This window comes from Antedon mediterranea, chromosome 6 (assembly GCF_964355755.1).
Source record: "Antedon mediterranea chromosome 6, ecAntMedi1.1, whole genome shotgun sequence".
Lineage (NCBI taxonomy): Eukaryota > Metazoa > Echinodermata > Crinoidea > Comatulida > Antedonidae > Antedon > Antedon mediterranea.
Window position 1 is genome coordinate 3,097,037 of NC_092675.1, and position 19,014 is coordinate 3,116,050.

Genomic DNA, 19,014 nt, shown 5'->3' on the forward strand with positions numbered 1-19,014 from the left:
ATCTACAAATACACATGACCAACTGCAAACATTTTCGATATTGCAACAACTTTACATTAATTTAAAAGAACCTTTTCACCAAATACGAGTAGGTCTGATAATAATACGATAAATGATGATGATCTCATGGGCAAACTTTCCTAAATGGTACACGGTTAGATGATATAAAGTTGGTGAAATAAAGACAATTAGTATTATTAAATTAAATTATTATTGTGGATTATACCAGTGGAATTCATTTTTAAAATGATGTGTTGTTGTGGAACATGGCATTTACATACCCGTTACGTAAAACAGGAGCAAATAGGCCTATAGTGTGTAAGCTGAATAGAAATTGACAGAGGATTCGATATTCGTATATTCTAAAGCCAAAATGACCCCTGCAGAAAAATAGGTGAAGTAAATTCTGCAAAAAGTAACACCTATATACCTCAAATACGACTGGTCTAAGTGGGTTATTGGCGATTTAGTTGCGTATGCGTTTAGTTCACTACCCTTACGCCCAGTAGAACATTATTAAATGTGACACGAAACCCACGTCAGTATAATGTCGACTACTGATTAATGGTGTATGTTAAATAACAAGTTCTACAGTGATTACATAGGATTATTAAAGAGGAAAAACAACTAACAGCAGTCATGTACCTTATTTTGATTAAAGGAAGCATAATATTGCCGTTTTCTGGCTTTCAACGGTGACCCAACAACAGAAGTCAATTGTATGTGTGCTAGGGTGATTACGGCCTATACCACGTTGAAACACTAGTTCTCGTCAGATCACCGAAGTTAAGCAACGTTGGGCCTGGTTAGACTTGGATGGGAATACCAGGTGTTATATATGGAGCTGGGGTCCCATTTTAGGCATTTTAAATCAGCACTGCCGACTCTTATGGCAGCCCGTCATCTGTATCTGCATCATACGTATTGGATTATGCCTTTCCCTGGTTAAGGTGGGCACTGGACGAGAGAAGTCCTTGGTCAATGTGGGACCAGTCAAAGATGCTTTAAACATTCCTGGCTTAGTCATAATTTCAAATGAATGTAAGACTAATTGACATTGTCGTTTACGACAGAAGTCGGCCATAGGGTGATAACACTATTTTCCATCATGTATCCTACTAAGAAGTCAATGTTTTTTTGTGTCTAGAAACGCTCGCTACCACTATCGGGTTAGACTTGCCCCAAGTCTGTAGTTATTTCGAGGCTTTTCGATGTTTGTCTGAACCTAAAATCGGGCCGGAGTTCCAGTGTATACGTTTGAAACGTCATGTGTGCCAAAATATTTATCTTTTTACCAATATTAATTCAAAACTCCGTCTGGAACCCTGACTACGATCGAGTAAGCCTATTTTATATCAATCAAAATTATTAATAGTACGTATAATTTATAAAGAAAGTCATCATATGTTTTATATGTGTAACATCATTTTTAAATTTAAATCATTGTTTAGTTCCTCATAACGGATAAGCGTTAATGATTGCAATATTCAATAATTTCTCGTCTGCATTAAATCCTGGACAAATGATATCGTTTGTCATGCTTAAACTAACTACACTGTATGTACGATAATCTCTTTTTATATTATAATGTAAATTCTATATTTCTTATTTATCTATATGTACAGTTGGCAAGGCCAAAATCTATCCAAGGCCAATCCAATCTACTGAGCTCGTCGTGCCAATACAGGAACTCGTAACAGTCCTTTGATCTTATGTCTAGCTGCGACAAATACTGCATAATTGTACGGATACCATGTACATATTCTCCGCGCTACCGTTAATTAATTCAACAATGTATTTTGAAAGCCTGCCCACAATTTCCGTTTCGCACTCGGATATTGAATCCAATGCATTAATAATATGTGTAGGCCTATTCGTAAACACAAACATTAATAGGCCTATTGATTAATATACAAACAATAAAATACAATAATATTCATGAGTTGAAGGGAGAAAATATTGTTATCAGTTGATTGCATAAATGTTCTATATTTAAATATATATAGTCATGGCATTCAACGAATGAAAAATATTCTCCCCCAACTATTGCTATTTGTTTTGTAACACACCTACAGCTGTAATGTAAACTGTTATTTAATTAATCCGCCCCTTCCTTCTTAAATCAAAACAATTTATAGCCCCCATTAAAAAATACGACGCTTGGAATTTGGTTGCGTGGTGTGTGGAGCAGATAGGACGGTGGCTGGTTTTATATTACTCATACTATTGCGCAAAAAAAAAAAAAAACAAATAGGAGGGAAAACGCAAAGGTGCAATAAATATATAATAAAATAAACACCTATGATAATATTTATGAGTCGGAAATGTGTAGGCCTATTCTTAATATTGTTACACGCGATCTGAAGCAGTGCATTAAAACCATCTTTTATAAACGGCATATTGGCCCTTTTTTGGCTTCTCGTCTCAGAATTGAATGTTAGGGTGGTGTATATGGATAAGGATTTAAAGGATTAAATAACCCGGACGTATAGGTCTCGTTTGTACTCAAATAGATAAATAACAATTTATCTGATAACATTTCGACAAGAAAGGGGATTCCCCGAGCACCGTCCGTTTCTTACAGTCTCTGAATTTACATTATGCAAACACGGGTATTATGGACTACAAGTAACATCTCAATTTAGAGTTAACGATTTATTGTTACCCTGAAAAAATAATAATAATATTTAACAAAATTATTGTTGAATATGCCATTTTAATGTAACATAATAGTTATCCACTTTGACCAAAAACTAGATCGGAAAAAAAAATGTTTTTACCTGAAAAAACTGTAATTTAAGCAAAACATGGTCAAATTGGCTGCCAGCCAATGGGTTTTTGGTTGAATTTAACCATTTATTTTGTCATTTTATAAGTGAAAACATTTTTTTTTTGGAATTAATTAACTTTATTAAAACTACAAAATAACATATTCAAGTCTGATTTAATTAATCTTTATTTTTCATGTTTTTGAGGGACAATACATCGTTTACCGTACCCTTTTTAGGTGATTGCACTGATGGGTAAATGAGGAAAGCCCCATATATATATTCGAACGGTCATGAAGAAAGGAGCATATAATAGGATTATGGAAAATTAACAACCTATTTATTGCGTCTATTTATTTAAGAGTTAGGTTAATATATTTATAATATTTCATGAGAATTCTCATTGATGGTCTGAATATGGCTATATCCGGATTTATCAAAGAGTACGGTAATACTTTGTTGTTTAAAGAAATAGATAAAATCATTTACCAGATATCATTATTTGTATGTCAAAGATAAATCATTTGTTGGTATATATAGAAACAGCGAGGCAATATTTTCACTAATAAATAAACATACTCGCAGTCAATCTTGGCAAATCCACAATCCGTCATCAAGTATTCATAAACCGTTTCAATATTCATATCCACGCCGTCTCCCAATAAGAATGGAGTGTACAGGTAACTCCACAACGGAAACGTGATGTCAGAAATTAATTTTACACGTTAGCTAGATAAGATGCAGATGTTTGAATACACCATCATAGTTAGTAAGCAAGTCATAGCGGTGAGATCTCTAAGCTAATGGGGGCGGAATGCATCACTGGGCTACTTAAGTAAAACCATGGGTAAGTCATTTCACGTACAGATTTATGTTTTAATCCTCTATATTCTTAATCAATCTTACGGCTTTACCGCGATAAAACATATCTATTTACTTCGGTTGGTTATAGTAATAACAAAAGCTTTGAGATAGATTGTATGTGGTTGAAAAATGCTGTAATGATGGAAGTGCATGTTTACGGTCTGAGGGCTAAGCATGTTGTTGAAAATAACTTTAGGTTTTAGAAAACTAATGATGACGGTTAGGACTATATCGGATATTATAATTGCACGCAAACATTTCTGGCAAAACAAAGAATATAGTACTGTATATTGTTCGCAATAAATTTATTTTAAAGTGAGTTGTTTAAAAAAAACGGTCAATTGGTATAACGGGAAAGCTTTCTTATTTGTGCATAAGCACACCTAACGTTTTTTTCTTATATTGCTTGTTGCGCTAACGTTTTTATTATATTATGCGCTAAATTCCCAATTAGTCATATTGCAAAATAATTGATACAGGGAGGGGTTCAGCTACTGGGAGGGGTTCAGCTACTGGGAGGGGTTCTAGTGTTAAATGTCTTTATCTTTGTTTTAAGTTTCTTTCCCTGTTCACACTAAAATACCCTGACCAGAAAAAGGGGGATGCAGAACAGCCAGCAAATTATTTTCTACTCCTTATTCCGTATGACCTTTGTACGTAGAAGTTGTGGCGATCGTTTACTGTCCGTTTTTTACTTTTGCTTTATTACATTTAAAAACGACTTTTTAAAAATTCTTTTTACTATACATAGATCATTTGCCGTATTATGTGGGATTAGCCGCCGGTGGCGTTTCGTCACTGTTGCTATGTGTCTGCTTCTGTTGTTTCTGGACTTATTACAAAAAAACACGTAAAAACAAGAAGAAACAGGAAGTTCTCGAAAGAGCAAGAATAATGGTATCTCCAAAAAGACCTTACCACACGATGTTACAAAACGTGGATACATGCAAAATTCGACCGCAAGAAAGCATCGATATAATTGATGAAATACATTCACCGCCAGCGTTACCGAAAAGAGTAGAAAACCGTTCGCAATCGGTGTGTACAGCAACTTTATATATGGACGCGTATATGTTAAAAGACCGTAACGTCAGCACGTCAGATCCGTATCTATACGACAGAAAATCTCTCGGCGGGTCCGATGATAGTTTACACGCGAAACGTGCTCGGACACTTCCTGCAGCAGGCCTACGCAGCGGCGGTTCCTCCCCACGGAAGGTAAAACCAGTTATACATCTAAATACAACATACAGTTCGGAAGAATCTTCATTTGTCGTAAGGGTACGGAAAGTTGCTAACCTTCCTGCGAAATACGGAACGAACTGTTGCAGTTTCGTTCGGATTTTTCTTTTGCCAAAATACCCGGACTCTTTGCAAACGCGAGTTGTACGTGGAAGTTTGGACCCAAAATTTGGAGAATATCTACGTTTTAGAAAACTAAGTTTCGAAACTGTATGCAAAAGTTACCTGAGGTGCAAGGTTTACATAAAAGAATTGTGGGATAAGAAAGATACTTTTGTTGGAGAGGCATTCTTGCCATGTATAGAGATAACCCCTCGACAGGACGTGACGACATACCATGAAGTAACGTTAAAGCCAGAAAGAACGAAGATTACAAAGGTAAGAATGATATCATGCACTCGCCAGTGAACAAATAGCCGAGAGAGACTGTTTAGAGGATAGTTTAGAAAAAAATCAGCTATTTGCAATCTCTGATTTCACCCGCCATTGTTCTACTTAAAGTCGAAAGGTCCATTTTATTATTTTTGATAATTAGACTGTTTATTTTTATGTAATTTATTTGTACCACCTGTGTCTGTGTTTCTAGAAAGAAAATTCAATACTACTACTTCGATACCATGAAACTTAAAATTATATGTGGACGGGTTTCTTATAATGTTGTCCAGGGCCGACTCGCGTTCTGAACTTTAAAGGAGAGTACCAAAGTAACATTTTATTCCTAATTACATTTAATACCCGCACGATGCAAAAGATAGCTAAGCTCAACACAAGCCTGTCTAATTTTATATTGTAGGTCCTACTGAAACCAATTTCATTGAATTTTGTATAATTGAATAAGGATTTGTTTAAAAGGTTAGGCTACTTTACGCGTCGACCAGTCCGAAAGGCCAATTCGCTCCCTAGTTTTGCCGTTGGTTGCCATATTTTGTACCAATGTTGAAAATGTAAAAATTATCATGAATTATTTCAAGGAAATATTTTTTATCATACATATAACACGACATAATATCTAAAACGACCAAAAACAAAAATCACCTTTAAAAGCACCTAACTGAAGCGCATACTTTGCGTAGATACGTCGGTAACCAAACACGATCCACGGTTGAATAAGAGATTATTAGGATTAAGGAAAAGCTTAAAATAGGATTCATGATTGAGGAGCTTAAACATATTTGGGTCGTCAAGCTTACGCGGCCCCTTTGTAGTGCAGTACGACGGCGAACGAACGCAAGGAAAAAAATACAATCATTTCGTGCTTGCGGTCTTTTTCGTTGCATTTAAAACTCCCTCGCATACTAACTACATGGATAAAATAGAAAAATATAAATCATGCTTAGATATTAATCAAAAATCACGTTATAGTTTTAAAATATCTCGTAAATAATGTCATCGAACTATCCCCACGCAAGCCGCTATATTGGACAAGACCAGAATTGGTGATCGTACGCAACTCAAATAGAGATTGGTAAAACCTCTCCATTTCCCGTGGATTGAAGGGAAATGTTTTAACCGTTACCCCTGTTTAAGCGTGGTTCCCACTAGAACGCAACGCAACGTTACGCAGCGATCTATCGACGCAAAGTGCTGTATTGCGTAATCACAAGTGGGAACCGACGATGCAATAGTGCTGCAAACATCGAAGGTTTGATTTCACGCAGGCGGAGGCAAACGCAATGATTGGGAGGGCATTTTCTTACGTTGCGTTAGATTGCGTTACGTTGCGTCGCTAGTGGGAACCAAGCTTTAGGGAATATCCTCACCGTCTCTGTTAAGCGACACTTTGTTGGGTCCCTTCACAGGATGTCATGTATATGAGTATAGGCCTATGTGACATGTTGTGATTTAGTTTTACTACTTTATTTCGAGAGACTGGTTTTACGGTTTTAAACATCAGAATAAAGGCCAATTTACACAGACGAGCGGTACCGGTAAAGAAACCCGCGTATATTGTCCCACGTAAAATCTGTATCTATCCTGAGCGGAAACCGCCCGTCCGCACCGCATTGTGTGTAAACGGTCATCAGGAATAACATATGTATTTTTCAGTTCATGAATGTATCACGAACGAACAGTTAACATCAAAGTATATGATAATTCCATATTGTATCAAAATGCGACGACCACTAAATGCTAACTATAAATTCCTACCAGGTCGACGCGTGGGCAGTTGTTCAGACGCGACGAACCGCAAACGCATTAACCGTTCATCCACTCTAATATACGCTTTAACCATCAAAGTCTCGTCAAAAATCAATAAAAATGGACTTTTAAAACAATAAGAATCATAAGATGATTACCAGAGATCTAAAGCTGCTACTTAGGCAAGACATAAGTAATAACGTGTGACAATTGCCAATACTTACACATAATTCGTACGGATGTCAATTCAAGTCTTCCTTGTCACATTGTGTTCGCGGCATTTAAGTAGAGATACAAGTTATAAACGTCATATACTGTATTAATAACGCAACTACTGTTTTTATTAAGAAGTGCCATTATCACTCTCAAGATAAATGCTATTTTAGAAGAAATTTGCCGTGGATCATTACATTTTCCAAAAATTAGGTCAGATAGATTGCAATTAGAATTAAGAAGAAATCATTTCTTTAACTAGTGACAAGAGTGTTGAGAAGAAAATGCATACAACGGGCATTATAATATAATTATATATATATAAAGCGTGGTTCCCACAAGAACGCAACACAGCGACGTGTCGACGCGAATTGCTGTATTGCGTAATACAACAGTGCTGCAAACATCACAGGTTTGATTTCACGCAGGCGGAGGAAAACACAATTGTCGGAAGGGCATTCTCTTACGTTGCGTTACGTTGCGTCGCTAGTGGGAGAGCGCCTCTTTCGTGTAGTCTAGTTCCCACTAGCGACGCAACCTACGCAACGTAAGAAAATGTCCTTCCAAATATTGTGTTTGCCCCCGCCTGCGTGAAATCAAACCTGCTATGTTTGCAGCATTGTTGTGTCGTCGGTTCCCACTTGTGATTACGCAATACAGCACTTTGCGTCGATACGTCGTTGCGTTGCGTTCTAGTGGGAACCACGCTTAAAGGACCCCCTATCTTATGCAATGCAATCAATGCACCAAAGTAAAACCGTACACTAAATTACGTCTATTGTGTTATACTGGAGAGACGTGTCACACAGTCGTCGTGACAAATGCTGCGGTGCATTATTGAATAGTAGCAAAGTATAAATAATGATACAATTTTGCTAATAAACACTGATTGCTCTTGAAGGATTAAGCAACGGTGTTATGAGATTATTTAAAATAGGTCTATAACTCATTGTTATACGTATAAGCTAATAATCAGCAATGCAGTCACCAAATATCAAGGGTTCTTCGCAGAACTACTTATCTAAAAAAGAGGTTACCGTAGAAACGATGATGCCTGCTCATTTCCAACCAATCAAATCAGTTTGATAGTTTTCTTAAACTTCCCCCTGACGATTGTGTTGCTGAGCAACCATCGCACAGACAGCAGCGGACGATATTGCCGACGATGTACCTGTGTGCGTCACAGTGCATCATATCCCACCGCTTAATGACTTGCATAACAGTCTGCCTGCTTGCTTGCAGCATTATTTAATGTCCACATATTTCTGCTGGTAAAACTTTATAACGGTGCCCGCACTTTAGAAAACTAATCTCTGTCTTAAATCGAGTTTTTTTTCTGGAATCAACTTCAATATCACATGAACATTATTAGCAAAAACCCTCGAGCGCAATAACAACAAAAAGGCATGAAAAACACACTTGTCGAGTTTACATGAAATGACTTTAAAGCTCTGTCTACACTATCAAACTAGTGTGATGTACCCAATTTAGTATTTAACGTCATCGTGTCCATTATATGGGAACATCACATTTTGTTTGTCACATAAAGTTTGATAGTGTATAGACAGAGCTTAAGGAGAACCAGCCTTAAGTAATGAAGATTCCCCACGCATTTTGTCTGAAATGAAAAAAAAAGCAGAACAGTCTGAAATGAAAAAAAAGCAGAACAACAACACAGCATGTTTACACTGACATTGAAACTCCGTTACGTGCTTTTATCATTGTGTCTAGTTCACTCGCATTTTTTCTTTCGAAAATTAGACTCTCTTCCCCTCCCGCAAGCACGATATATGTATATAAATCTCTCCCCACGCAGTCGGCTCGCAATCTACCTCTTTGTGTTTCTTGTGCGTGGGCACAGGTAGAAAGACTATACCATCGTTATCGCGCATGGAGTAACATTATAATCCATATTTCTTGTTATTACCGTAACGATTGATTCATAATCTGTGTAATTTGTGATGTACAATAATAACAAAATCAATTAAGACTTTTATTTAAAAAAAATACCCTGTGGAATGATACTAATCTGTGTCGAAAGACTGAAGTTCATTACATTACCTTAACCTGATATTCGACAAAATCCACCCGATTCCGAATAATTTGGTTTGAGTTATACTCATAGGCGCTCGTGTACAGTTAAAAAACAGGGGGAACACTTTGTGAGGTATCGTAGGTGCAGGTCCATTTAATGCCTCGTATCTGAGGGATATCGACTAAACTATATCAAAACACTAATGATTACTAGGCTACCATGTTCCATAACGTATCCATACTTATTTCTTGTAGGGCTGGGGTTTAAACACCCAGTATGACTAAGCTCCATTAACAAATAATACGTAAACATTTGTATAACATAAAATAATATTTATATAAACAGATCGTATAAAAAACAGAATTCTTGAACATTTAAATTTACCTCAAAGTATGGTAAACATTTTTTTTTAAACAAACATTGTAGGAGGAAATTATTAACGACCATATTTAAAAGAACTTTCAGTTGTTATATAAATTGCTCATGTTAGTTACCTTCTTCGTATACTGAAAACAACATAGCAGCCAGATTTATAAATCATATCGCATTGAATCACTCAACGCTGTCTCTACTAATGTAAAACATAACGTTTTGACGTCATCACAGAATCGTCAACAACTACTCTCAGATGTTCTAGTAACTAGAATACAACTCATTACGACATTAAACTAACTAATAGTAGTCATCCAATGTGACCTGGCATGGAACACTTATACACTGTAGAATGTCGAATTTAATACAGGCCTATATTAAACTATGTCACATGCAATGTAATGAATTCAACTTGATAACCACCAAATTGCTAAAATGTGTCTGTGTTTAATTATCGTCTTCATTTTGAATTAAGTAATGCATTATTCTGATGTTATTTAACACTTACACAATTTATAATAAAATAAGAAGTGAGTTTATTGAAAAATCTACCAGTGCATTTGATTCAATATACCGGATGCCCTTAGTGCTTTGGTATGTAAATTTTGAAATAATTGCGTCATGAATATTTATTTAATAGTCAATGTTTCTACGTACTGTAATGTATTCAAATGTTCAAACCCATACATCTTAAGCGTGGTTCCCACTAGCGACGAAACGTAACGCAATCTACGCAACGTAAGCAAATGCTCTTCTACAGCTTGGTTCCCACTAGAACGTAACGCAAGGACGTAAACGCAACGCAAGCGTTTTAACCAATGACAAGCGAAGTTATAGACAGCAATCACAAGCGAATAAGCCATCGCTTGTGATTGGTCAATTCACTTGCGTTGCGTTTACGTCCTTGCGTTACGTTCTAGTGGAAACCAAGCTTTAAAGCGTGGTTCCCACTAGGACGTAACGTAACGCAACGCTACGACGTATTGACGCAAAGTTCTGTATTGCGCAATCACAAGACACACAGGAAGGGGCAAATACAATTATTGAAAGGGCATTTTCTTTCGTTGCGTAGATTGCGTTAGGTTGCGTCGCTAGTGGGAACCAAGCTTAATATTGGTTTGTCCCCGCCTGCGTGAAATCAAACCTGCGATATGTGCATCATTGTGTCGTCGTCGTCCCACTTGTGATCACGCAATACATCACTTTGCGTCCATACGTCGATGCGTTACGTTCTAGTGGGAACCACCCTTTAGGATTCCAATTATAATTTCAATATTTGTAGATTTACTACTGGGATAGGCCTACTATTAAGTAAGGTATTATAGGCCAACATAAACAAAACGTATGGGTCATTGCTAGCCATCTAGGATGAAGGTCTCTCCAAGTTGTCCTCACCCTTTTACTGCTTTATGCCTACGTATAATTTTTCCACCAGTTACTGTCTTTGTATGTTGTTAGTCCACCAGTCGGCGTTCCGATTTTCTCTGTAAGCTCTAAATTGGGAGGTCTATACGTATGAAACGCCATGTGTGCCAAAATATTTATCTTTTTTGTAATATTAAGTCTAATCGACGCGCCGTCAAGTTAACTAATGGACAAAAAAAATCAAACAATAAACTAAGATCACGAAGCTAAATGCGCTTAAAGAAAGCAATTTATTGATGAATGCAACACATGTAGTATTGAAATGAACCGATTATAGTCTTCAAAGTCCTACTACGTTTATATTGTGTCGTAACATAAAAGGCTATGACGACGACGAATGTTGTGTGAGTTATGATGTCCACATTAACTACGAACGACTTACTCGAATAAAACATACGCAAACGTTAACCACTCTGAAAATAAATTAAAGAAGGCCTAATGCCTACTATACGATTATATATTACTTTTATTTACAACTCAATTTGTAGCATGCCGCAGTGGATTTATAAGTCATAATGTGGGCTGCCGGTTCAAACTGTTGGCATTTGATTGTATTGCATTCTGTATACATTGCTCACGGGCATTTTTGCCAATAAACGCTTAATTAATCGACACTGAGAATGTGTATTATGTTATTGAAATAAAATTAATATTAAGATGTTTAGACGGATGACAAGGCGACAGAGACGATGGACCAACTTAGAAATCATCTTAAGATGACTTAAGGGTACCACTAAGCTGAGTGGTAAACACCTATAGACACTTTGTTAGTTAGGCCTATTGTCTCTTATTTTATATCTGGTGATGAGGCTCACGATTTTTTGGTAAATAAGCGGTGCAGAAATCATTAATTATTTTATATGTGAAAGAATTGTAAGTTAGCCGACCTACTTCCTAAATATAACTTAACCTAACCCTCTAAATCATCTCCGTCACTAATGAAGTAAAAATAAGTTGTCTATGAGTTATTAAGTGCATCAACATGCAAAGACCATATTATTCAGCCGACATATTTAATCACAATTGGCTCAAATTGTAGTCACGTCAATTCTTACGTCACACCTAATGCATATTCAAAATAAGGTATCGGAATATAACTAATGAATAATTCATGTTTCTAGCATCGTTTATCTACAAAATGTTAGCGCTCAAAGTCTAGTTATGACATTCCATGTATGTGAAAATATCTTTCAGTTAGGAATATTAAGAAATTGCCGTCAAATCTAGACCGATATGTTCGCAGATGTTTCTATTTTTCTACTGCATCGTATTCTATCGAAAGTGTCTTATACTGTATTTGTTAAGATCGATGGGAAATTGCTTATGTCACTAAATGCCAAATGGAGATGAACTTACGGTTAAATTAATCAATTTTGTAAATTGTTGTTTTTCTTGTAGGTGCAGTCATTAACGTCACTGAGTAACGATGGAGAGGAAGAAAGAGTTTTGGGAGATTTGTTTCTGTCGATTGAATACCAAGCAATGGCCAATAGAATCAAAGTTATGCTGAGGAAAGCTACTAGACTGGTACGAACAAATAAACTTCCCGGGACTGCTGGTAAGTTAGTTGGGGAAAATGGCGTATATGACGGCGACAGTGACAATAAGCAATGTTTTTTTTAAAAAGAACTATAACTAAAATATATGAAAGGACCAATACCTAATGTGTTAGGCGTCAAGAGAGATTTAAGTTAAATATAACATTATGAGAACTACATAATCAGAATGAGACATATCAGTAAAATTGTAGAAATTGAATACAATCATAAAAACCACAAATGTTAATTTGACATTTATATGACACTGATAATTGCAATGACGGCAAACAATATTTTCATAACCACATTTCTATTCATTCCATTTTGTATTAACTTTGCAATTATTCTGACGGAAATCTTGTAAATCGCTTACGTCATAGACCTTTACCATCCTAAACGATGTATATAATGTGAATAGTTTTCATTTACAAATATTAAATGATGTAAGAAAAATATTAGTATTAGTTATGACAAAGCTGCGACACGATCAGTCCCACTTAACAAGCACCGCGCGTCACGGATAATACGTACATAGTACATGTTGGTATTTGTCGCAGCCAGACATAAAATCAAAGGACTGTGTTACAAAGTTTCTATCTTTGAAAGGCGAGCTCACTGTCTTGTTGTTAGGTTGCCTTGGGAAAAGATAGTCTTGTTAAATCTCTATAGGCCTAGATATTGTTTATAAAGATTAATAACAAGAGTTATGGTCACACAGTTTGTGCCACTTTTACGAATAATTATAAGAATGTAACCTTAAGCTCTGTCTACACTATCAAAAAGTGTACCTAAATATGGTATTAATATGCTCAAATATGGTAGTGATATGACATCATGTCCATATATGAGCATATCACATTTTCTGTCACATTAAGTTGACAGTGTAGACAGAGCTTTACAGAGAGTCAAAGACAGTGTCACTGTTAGAGGCTTGCTAAAACTCAATATTTGTCTAAAAAATGTCACAATAATTTCTTACCGTTTTCTGATTGTTTATTTTGGCCACAGATCATTACGTAATTGTAAACCTACTTCTGAACAACCAGAGGGTACAGACAGAAACAAGTCGGTCAGCGGTGGGATACTCACCCACGTGGAACCAACCTTTCCTTTTCCATCTTAACGCCGACGAAGATATCGACAATTATTCATTGCAATTGATCGTAATGAAAGACAGATTTTATCGACCCAAAAGTGAAGGTGGCGTTCTAGGCCAAGTTCGAATTGGCCGAGAAAGTAGCGCACAGACTGGTAAGGCGCACTGGGCGGATATTAAGCTACCGAAAAAGGCTGAAGTAGCACTGTGGCATCATATTATACCGCTTCAACATGGATCACCACCGTAGACAGGCAAGGAAATGTTTATTTTATGACGTGAAAATAACGTTCAATCACGATGAATATCGTAGACCATACGGTTGCCGAACAATCCGCCGAACAGTGACTAGACAATGAAAATATATTTTAACGATCTTTGAAAATGTCAAAATTATGTCAGACATCGCCATTTGCCGTGACGTCACGGATCGCCAGCGTAGATCAATCGTAGATATTGTACGATTATAGATACTAGTGTCAGTTGGATATTACGACTAGAAAACGTTTGAGCAGTTTCTAGAATTACGTCAGTTATAGTATGATAGGCCTATGACGCCACCGAGGACCAAATAGAATCGTTATTGTCACAATCGTTGTTTATGGCACAAAAATGCACCGGCAACAAAACGTATCGTAAACATGGCATTAATTGTATACAACAGAATGTTACCTGATTGAACTAGGCCTAATCATTCTTTTTGTGACCGTCTGATTCTATTCTGCACCAACACAAGTCCATTGTACACCAACACGGCGTCAAACGGTAGGCCTACAGTTCGTTGAGATTTAGTGTGCAGCGTTGCAGCATTTTACACTACACTGCGTATCGTCAATGGAAAACAAAAATTTACATAATACAGGTGGTGTCCGCATATCAATTAAGGCTTAAATCACACAACATTATAAACTCGTTTAACATAATACATTGTGTAGTGCAACACCGGTTTATGGATTGTAGAAATAAGATATGAACAGTAGTCTAAATCATTAAAATAATAAATTATTTTGCAATTTTGTATCGCCACGTCACAACCTACACGTGCAGGAAGCATGCAAACTAAATGTTTTATACACCGCTTTTTCTAGAAGGATTTTATAAGCATTTTACAAATATAATTATATCCAATTAATACACCTTTTTATAGAATAATTATCAGTCACCGCCAACGCCTGTTACAGTTTAATAAACTAATGTTGTAAGATGTATTCAAAATGTAGGCTCCTACGCTTGGCATAGACACGCATTACTTTTTCCAAGCTACTGCGAGAACGTTTTAAACGCACATAATAGTAGATTTCATCTCGTCGAGATGTGATAAATATTTGTGATACATCTAGCATAAATATTAATTCCTCGTGTTGTCCACAAATCCTAAGATCATCAGATTTATTAGCAATTATTTAGCAAAAAGCATAATTATAGTACAATTGCTGTTGATTAACGCTGATCAAATTATACGTATGCGTTGCTGAGTTCGCAAAAGCGCGTCTAATAACTTAGCCAGTAAAAATTATTCACGTTCTGTTGTTTACGATATATAACACCAAAATATGGATTGATGACGTTATATAACCTTAAAATAGCCACATCACATCAATTCGAGTGGGTGTTTAAGAAAGATGTACTTGTGTAATAATACGACACTGTTTTTCTATTTACGTCTTGATTATAAACGTCATGAACGAACATTTCTGACAATTCATTAAAGTGGTTTTCAAGGGAGAGCGAATACCTCCAAAAATATAATGAATTACAGTCATTTAATATGCATAATGACCTAAGGTATCATTTCCTAATCAAATCAGCATGGACAGTGTTGTAGCCTACATTTTCTTTATTGTAAGAAAGTTAAGTAATTCATTAAATTATCTTGAGAGTGTCGGGATGCACGTAAACAAGATGCTATTAAGATGTTTTGATCTGGACGTTCAATAACATATTTTGAGTCCGCTATGCCTCTCTGTTAGAATGTTAATTCCACGCGGCATTTATTCGATTGGATGCGGCGCTTATTGAAATGAGGTGTTTGTGGCGCTTCTGTATTCGAATAATAAGTATGGCATTTATTGGATGCGGCGCTTATTAGACTACAGTACCTTTGCTTTTATTCAAATGCGGCGCTACTTCGAATGCGGAATTTAATGGATGCGGCGCAAATCTAATGTTGCGCTTATTCGATTGTAAATTTCGTTATATTTTCTATTCATCGTCGATTACTACGGTCAATAAAAAGAGGGGTCAATATTTATCTGGGTCTAGTGGGTTTCAACATCACTTTCTTTCATCAAATTGGTCATTGGAGGCCCGGAGGTACTGTGAAAATCGTATAAAGATTTTGGATTAGGCCTAAGTAGGTTCATAATTAACAAGAAACGTTTACGGAAAACAATTTCCTAGAAAAAAGGTGAATCACTTGTGAGGTTGTTTAGTAAAGGATTATAGTTTATACCTTGACTTATTATAGTAGCAAATGTTACTTAAATTCTATCCAATTCGTGGAATTATGAATCAAGAAGAATAGTTAATGTTAGGTGTCTATTTTGTATAGGCTTAACGGTATACGCATGCGTACTGCAGTGCGGATAGTTTGCGATGATCGGTCTTACGGTTCTTGCCTTGTAAAAGACAAAATATGGTATAGGACTACTGCGATGTTAAGGCCGATAGTGCGTGTGATATGACGTGTGTTAGAAAAAAAAAACCAGACTGTAATTTTATATTTATATATTACAATCCTAGAGTAAGATTATTAGAATAATCACTGTGCTCACGTGATCTTTATGTTTTATACAATAATGCGAACGGACAGCCAATGCAATCTGATCAAATATTGTAAAATAAAGTGGACTGGTGTTATATATCCGATTGCCTTATTTTATGTATTCTCTCTGTCTCCCCCTGGTGCCGTATCTACGGACGTAAGCGATCATGTTCTGTCACGTTTTTCAGCTTCTCGCCTTCGTTAACAGGTCCGCTTCTTGATGTTAACCACTCAATTACACTTGTCATCCACATTACTCATCTTCTACCTCTGGTCCTCTTTCCTTCTCTCTTTCCAGTTTATAATATGTTTTCCAAACCCTCTTTCTTGACTATATTATGACCGAGGAATGTTAACTGCCTTATTTGCTTTATAACTTTCCTTAGCTTTTCACATTAGCTCTTCTGAAAACCTCCTCATTGCTCACTTTGTCAATCCATGAAATCCTCAACATTCTCCTCAAAAACCACACTTCACAGCTCTCTAGATACTTTCCACATTGTATTATCATATCAATAATAAGTTTCTAAACAAAACAACATTGACAAGAATAACAATTACAACGCGTTTGACATCGCTGCACTCGAACAACTATAGGCTATACGCTATGATGGATACAGACGCATTTAAATTACACGTTATTTCAACCTGCATATTTGAATCTACATAGCTTGCTTTTTTTAATTAATGAAAACATAAATAATGGTTAAAAGCCCACACTCGTAACCCACACGTATTTCATTCTGTCGCGAGCGCATTAGAGCATAGAAACAGATATGTGGGGTCGTGGTCCCTACGTACCTAATTATCTGTTAATTATTAGTGAATTGATGGCGTGTTGTCTTTAATGATGATGGCCAAAACCTCAGAAATGCCAATGGCTAATAGATAATTGCCCTAACAAAACAAAATAATGAATTTCTGAACGTGGGGGTGGAGACCATACGGAAGATGCGACCTGAACTCATCTATACAAAAGATCTGCCTTGATTTCAACATTTTTTTTCCTCTTTAAGTCATATCAACTCCTTTAGGAGCATGGTGACGTGGAGGGTGTTTGGACACCCACAAGGGCGTCGGTTCAGGAGAACCAACGACGGCCATCCAGCAAAAAAAAACCGCCAGCCCGGAGAGCAGATAGGCACCGCTGGGAGATATGGCGAGTGTCGTATCATGATGAATACTACTGTATCTAGTCTGCTACGCCCACGACCACCTAGGTCATGGAAAAAACGAACGAACGAACTATAAGTCATATTCTATTCAGGTTTCATTGAGAATTTCTTCTTATGCTACTAGTATAGAAAATAGAAGTGGACCTCAAAGGCAATTTTTAGACACTATCTTTAAGGAATATATAATTATGTATAACCCAGATATAATTGTTTTCAAAAAGGCCTCACTGATATTTTACGACTAAAAAATCAAGAGGGTGTTGATATTTCGGTAGGTACGCCCACATGGGAAGGCATTCATCTTTGATGAAGACGATTGCAAAATAAAAAAGCAGCATTAAATATAATGCTACTAATAATTTCTATTGGAAGTTATAAGTTCAAAACGAAATGGCGCTTGTAAAGTGTAACGTAGGCGGTTTTAATCAAAGCTCTATGAAATATAATATGGACATTTATTATGAACCTGTTTTATATATACTTACAATACACATATAGAGATGTGTTCACATGCATTAAAATAGGCCTTATAACGTTAAATCGAACCGCAATTTTGATGTGACGAACGACTTCAGTGTGAACACCGAGTGCGACGTGCGACAGGTAGGCGTTATATCAGTCGATTTTCAATTTTTACGAGGTGATTTTTGGATTTTGAAGGCTCCGGTCGCGAGTTCGCCGTTGTGGTAAAACAGTGTCCCTGTTTTTGCAGGAAAGTACTGTCCCCGTAAAAGGGCGTCCTAAAAGAGGGGTTTTACTGTATACATGTAACGCAGAACTAGTTCAACCGATTGAAGCAGTCTTTAAATCTGTACGAATACAGCTTAACAACGAAAGCTCCAATATAAGAGCATTACAATTTTGTGTGGGCACAAAATACACACAGTGCCGAGTAAAGGCCAATTTACACAGATGAGCGGTAACGGCAAGCGGAAAACCGCGTAGCTTTTCCAGTAGAATCTTCTGTATCATTCTATCCTGAGTGGAAACCGCCCATCCGCTCCGCGTTGTGTCTAAATGGTCATATTATATAATAAGGAATAACAGATTCTATATTTCTATATATACCGTTGCTTTCGTCTGTGTAAATCGCCTTCAAAGGGGCTTCTCAAATCTGTAGTAATAAATGAACAAAATGCGTTGGAGATTGTATAGAATCAGAATGACTGTAAAAGTCATAAAACAGTGTGGAGGATGTACATGGTACGGACATCATAATTGAATATTAGACCATAAACGGAGCAATCTTACTCTATTTATGTTTAATTAATCATTAATCTGTTTATTTTCCGCTCGTTGTTATATAAAATGTGTTTACGAAATCTCGTTGAAAAAACACTTGACATTTAATAAACGTACCACATATTTGGATGTGCCTTCAAT

At 36.5% G+C, this 19,014-nt stretch overlaps 1 protein-coding gene across 1 annotated transcript; it reads left to right on the forward strand.

Moving 5' to 3' along the window:
* Positions 1 to 3,443: 3,443 nt before the first annotated feature.
* Positions 3,444 to 16,553, forward strand: LOC140052135 (synaptotagmin-7-like). The gene is made up of 4 exons (XM_072097561.1): positions 3,444 to 3,615; positions 4,384 to 5,252; positions 12,457 to 12,616; positions 13,605 to 16,553. The coding sequence occupies exons 1-4, from the start codon at positions 3,612 to 3,614 to the stop codon at positions 13,940 to 13,942; spliced, it is 1,371 nt and encodes a 456-aa protein (XP_071953662.1). The 5' UTR covers positions 3,444 to 3,611; the 3' UTR covers positions 13,943 to 16,553.
* Positions 16,554 to 19,014: the final 2,461 nt, after the last annotated feature.

What these genes read in the sequence shown, in the direction of transcription:
- LOC140052135 (XM_072097561.1), top strand. An exon ending in AAAGAACGAAGATTACAAAG is followed by an intron (nt 5,253 to 12,456) that starts GTAAGAATGATA and finishes TTTTTCTTGTAG; the next exon opens with GTGCAGTCATTAACGTCACT. An exon ending in TAAACTTCCCGGGACTGCTG is followed by an intron (nt 12,617 to 13,604) that starts GTAAGTTAGTTG and finishes TTTTGGCCACAG; the next exon opens with ATCATTACGTAATTGTAAAC.